The sequence below is a fragment of the Cornus florida genome, unplaced genomic scaffold, assembly GCF_030987335.1.
Source record: "Cornus florida cultivar Cherokee Brave unplaced genomic scaffold, ASM3098733v1 CherokeeBrave_3.0.0_Hap2_Chr11, whole genome shotgun sequence".
Taxonomy (NCBI): domain Eukaryota; kingdom Viridiplantae; phylum Streptophyta; class Magnoliopsida; order Cornales; family Cornaceae; genus Cornus; species Cornus florida.
Window position 1 is genome coordinate 21,636,195 of NW_026775581.1, and position 5,156 is coordinate 21,641,350.

Below are 5,156 nucleotides of genomic sequence, written 5' to 3' on the forward strand. Positions count from 1 at the left end.
ACTCATTCTCCTATTGAGGTCTCACTATATATTTATTTATTTATTTATTTTTTATTATTGAGTATAGGAGGGGAGAGAAAGGAATACATGTTTAATAGTTTGGGAGATGTGTTGTGTCTTACACATTTTTTGGAATAAATAATAATAATAATAATATATTATAAAAAGTGAAAAAAATATTTTGAAACTCCACCCCAATCATGTATATGTGCCGATATTATTAGTTATAATTAGGGCTGCAACTAGGGCAGGCCCAACCTGAAATAACCCGAACCCAGTTCGAAATTTTTGGTCTTGAGCAATATTTTTTGAATTTCGGTTTGAGTTTAGGTTATAAATTTTGAGCCTGGTTTTGGGTTAATATAGATGAGGCCTGAACTCCAACCCGACCCAAAAATATTATATATATTTATAACTAAACTTAAATTATAAGAGTGCGATAACCAAATTGGTAGTATGCTCGAGATTTATGCTGCCTGAGTGCCAAATCTCAGAGACGGATACAAAAACATAAGTTAGGGATCAAAATTTTGTAGTGGTTGACTGTAACAATGACTCGACACAACCGTTGTACAGAATAACTTTTAGAATATATTTTCTCCGGTGAAAGGAGTGGTTCCTTCCAAGTGATTGCGTAGGACCTTCGAGGATAATTGACCCTGCGGGTTGAGAATCTTATGAGATCTGTTGGGACCTCTAATATGAGGTCTGCATTGAATATGATCAATCAAAGATGGGCTGTGGCCTATGAACTGGGTGAAATTGGGCTGTTATTTTTTGGTTGCTTAAGCCCAGTTTTGTTTTATGCCCAAATGGGTCTAAATTCTCTCTCTCTCTCTCTATCCAATTTTTTTTTTTTTTCTTTTTTCTAAAATAAAAAATGTATGAACGGTTGGAGATAAACTCAGAAAATTGTGTGAAAGGAGGCCGATCTTTAACAATAATAAAAATAAAAATAAAAAAGTTTAAATCATGGAGTTTGGCAATAGTGGAGTTTTTTTTTAATAATTTTAATGAGGCAATTTTAAAATTTTATAGGATTATAATTCAGGAAAAAGAAATTAATAAGTATATAATAACAAAAGAAAAAAAAGTGGGTAATTTTAAAATTTTATAGGTATATGGTTTAGAAAAAGGAAATTAATAAAGTATATGATAACAAAAAAATAATACTCCAATTCAGTGGGACACCTTCATTAGGTCCCTACCTGATTGGGATTTAAGTCACATAATCTTTGGGTGTTACTCTCACGCTTCAAGCGTATTTCCGTTCTTACACTTTGAATGCACTTTCGTTCCCATTATCACTATTTGTGACTTAATTTTGTTATTTTTGCGATTACTCTTAAATTTTTTATCACTTCTTTTCTCGCTTCATGTGAAGCCTATCCCACGGATAATATTATTATATATCCATAGAAAATGGAATGTGTTCATAGGCCAAGGTAGGCACAATTCTCTGCATCTCTCTCATTATTGCCTTTTAACCTCCTCTTTAATTTATTTCTTTTTTTTTTTTTTTTTTTTTTTTTTTTTTTCACCCTCGCATAGACGTCTCTCTCTCATTACTAGTGCCTTGTAATCCTCCCTTTCTTTTGGTTTCAAATTCAGCAAATATGCCTTCTTTCAGTCCTTTTCTTCGTTTTCTTTTTTTTTTTTCTCTCTCTCATATACTCATAGATGTCTCTCTTTCTATCTCTCTCACTACTTTCTTGTAACACTATTATTATTTTTTTTCATTTCAAATTCAGCAACTACATCTCCCCCTCTCTATTATCTCTATCTTTTTAAGTGTTTCTTTTGTTTTTTGTTTTTTGTTTTTTTTTTTTTTTCCTTAATTTTAAGATCAGAATAGTTTGTGTTAGGTCGTGTGTGAGGAGAGAGAATTGCCCACCAAAATATCGTTTTTTCTGTTAAGTTGCCCACCTAAATATAGTTCCAGAAAGAGTTCATTTCTTTTGTGTTGCCTGTTTTTTGAGAGAGTGGGAAAAGAATATCATTTGTTTTTTTTTTTTGTATCATATGCATCCACCTAACTATTCCATATAATACTTATGTACTCCTTTCATTCCAAATTAAACTTTTTATTTTTTAAAATCTAACATTTTAAAGGGATGTATTTTAATTTTTTTTATTGATCAAATAAATTACTAAATATCTTCGTAATTTACTTTTTATAGGTTCAATGGAAGGAAATTAAAATAGTAATGTTATAAATAAATAAATAAATAAATAAAATAAAATAAAATAACTTTAACTTTTTTAAATATGGCATTTATTTGATGATAGTAAATTATTAAATAATGGACATATAATTTAAGACTAAGGGTGTATATTGGTGGAGGTTGTTAGACTACATTAATATGCTAACATTGACATATAGTAATGAAATACAGCCGGATTGAAAGTAACAGAACTGTGAATTATTTTTTGGCTTGACCCATTATATGTAATGTAGACCTCACATATATCTATAGATATATATATATATATACACACACACACACTATATATTTACACATAAAAGATAAGATGTAATGTAGACATTAACGTATAAATATTTATACCCAATATATGTAATGTAGACCTCACATTAGACTGCATTAATATGTTAACGACGACATATAAATATATATTTATGTAAATAATATATATATACATCTCATCTTTTATATATATATAATGAAACATCCACCAATAGATCCAATAACGCAACAAATTCCTCAGGCCAACACAATGAACGTTATCGAGCACTGCCGGATATCGCCACCACCCGGTACAGTGGCCGATCAGCTTCTCCCCCTCACATTTTTCGATATTCCGTTTATACCCCTGCCTCACATACAAAAGCTTCTCTTCTACGAGTTCCACCATCACTCTAAGACCCATTTCACGGACACCCTCATTCCTCATCTCAAACACTCACTCTCCCTCACTCTCAAACACTTTTTCCCTCTTGCTGCCAATCTCATACTTCCCTCGTCAAATTCTAGCAACCCCCAAATCCGGTACGCGGAGGGTGACTCGGTCTCACTCGTCTTTTCCGAGTCTAGTGACGATTTCAATTACCTCACAGGAAATCAAGAACGAAATGCCGATCAATTTCACCTTCTCATCCCTCAGATTACTAACTGGTCCGATTCGGTGACAACAGTAGAAGTAGTCCCGCTCGCAGCTATTCAGGTCACGCTTTTTCCAGAGTCCGGCATTTGTTTCGGGTTCGCCTACCACCATGTTCTGGCCGACGGTAAGGCCTTCCACGGTTTCATGAAGTCATGGGCTTCCATTTCTAAATTTGGGTGGAGTGATGCGGAATTGTTAGGTAGAGGGTACCTCCCATTTTGTGACAGGACCGTGATAAAGGACACAATTGGGCTAGATACAATATATTGGCGCCAAGTGTGTGAAGATTGGGGTAAAAATTATGAAATATGTCAAACTCAAACCACCAATTATGTTCGCGCCACATTTATCATATCAAGAATGGATGTTCAACGGCTCAAGGAATTGGTTATGGCACGTCAACATTCGATCGTACAATTACATGTATCGACGTTCACAGTAACGTGTGCGTACATGTGGATTTGCATTTTAAAATCACGGGCAAGCACTAGAGTTGACAGCAAGAATGATGACGACGACGACGATGAATTGGAGTACTTTGGTTTTACAGCAGATTGTCGAGGACGTTTGGATCCACCCATGCCCGCAACTTACTTTGGTAACTGCTTAGCATTTTGTTTTGCAAGAGCGACACATGGCCAACTAATGGAAGAAAAACAAGGATTTTTCGTAGCAGCAGAGTCGATCGGAGCGGCCATTGCCGAGAGGCTTCACGAGCCGGAGGGAGTGTTGAAAGGTGCGGAGACTTGGCTCTCCGAATTGAAGAGTTTGAAAATGGATCGATTACGGTCGATAGCAGGGTCGCCCAAGATCAGCCTTTATGAGCCGGATTTTGGGTGGGGAAGGCCCCGAAAGACCGAAATTATTTCCATAGATTTTACCGGGGCTTTCTCCATCAGTGAGTGCAGGGATTCTCAGGGAGATGTGGAGTTTGGTGTGTCCCTCCCAAAGATCACAATGGATGCGTTTGCTTCAATCTTCGTCAATGACCTTAAGAAGCTTATGTAAGAATATGTATATATCTTTTACATATATGATTCTCTATCTGGTTTGATTTTGGTTTATTTTGTTGTATTTTCGTGAGTGGACAAATTCTCTATGTGGTTTGATTTTGTTTGATTCTTATTTATGTAAAATTATTTATTTAATTGTGGCCTATATGATTTGGACATGTGACATATTATTTGGTGGCTAAATAAATAAATATCAATTAATATTATTTATTTTTTGATTAACTCATAATTACCTTTTTGGTCATTACTTATTGGAGAAGTATTTTCCTTTCTTATTTCTTACTTTGATGGAAAGTAAAATTATATTACTAAAAGGAAAACTAATTCTCTCTCTGCCTTTATAAAAGTACGATTAAGGATACAACACGTAAAAATTTTATGTGTGCAAAAGGTCAAGGGAGAGAAATCAGTTTCTGCCTTTACCGGTTGATCAGAATTGTAGATTGGTTCGTGGTTAAAGGATCTGGACGTTAGATTTAATTTCAATAAGGTTTGATATTATGAATCGAGGTATGTATATCTAATTATATTTATTTATGTGTTATAAGGGTGTCAAATTAATTGAAGTTCTAAGATTTAGAAATTTATGATAATTTGTGATTAGTGTGTAACACAAATTAATTCGAATTTACATGTAGTATCCGAGCTTTTGGAACTCATTATTTTTTTATTATCCTTGCATAAATAATATGTGTAAGTTTAAATTTAAAATTATATATATAATTAAATTTAAAATTATATATATAATTTTAATTTAATGTATTCGGACACTGTTTTAATAACGGATCCATATATTTTTAATTTATTGTTTTCGGACATTGTTTTAATAACAGATCCGATCTAATTTTTCTAAATCATGAATCCAATAGTGTTTTTCCTTATTTAAATTTACGGATTTGTTTGTTTTATTTAGTTTTGTTGACTTATGTTAAATCAGGCCTTGATTTCCGAACTTAACTATTTTGTTGATAGTTATATAACTTATATATATGTACATATCATAATGAGACAAATAAGACA

At 33.2% G+C, this 5,156-nt stretch overlaps 1 protein-coding gene across 1 annotated transcript; it reads left to right on the forward strand.

Annotated features, from left to right (window-relative positions):
* Positions 1-2,665: 2,665 nt before the first annotated feature.
* Positions 2,666-4,271, forward strand: LOC132285033 (anthocyanin 5-aromatic acyltransferase-like). The gene has a single exon (XM_059787189.1). The coding sequence runs from the start codon at positions 2,683-2,685 to the stop codon at positions 4,129-4,131; it is 1,449 nt and encodes a 482-aa protein (XP_059643172.1). The 5' UTR covers positions 2,666-2,682; the 3' UTR covers positions 4,132-4,271.
* Positions 4,272-5,156: the final 885 nt, after the last annotated feature.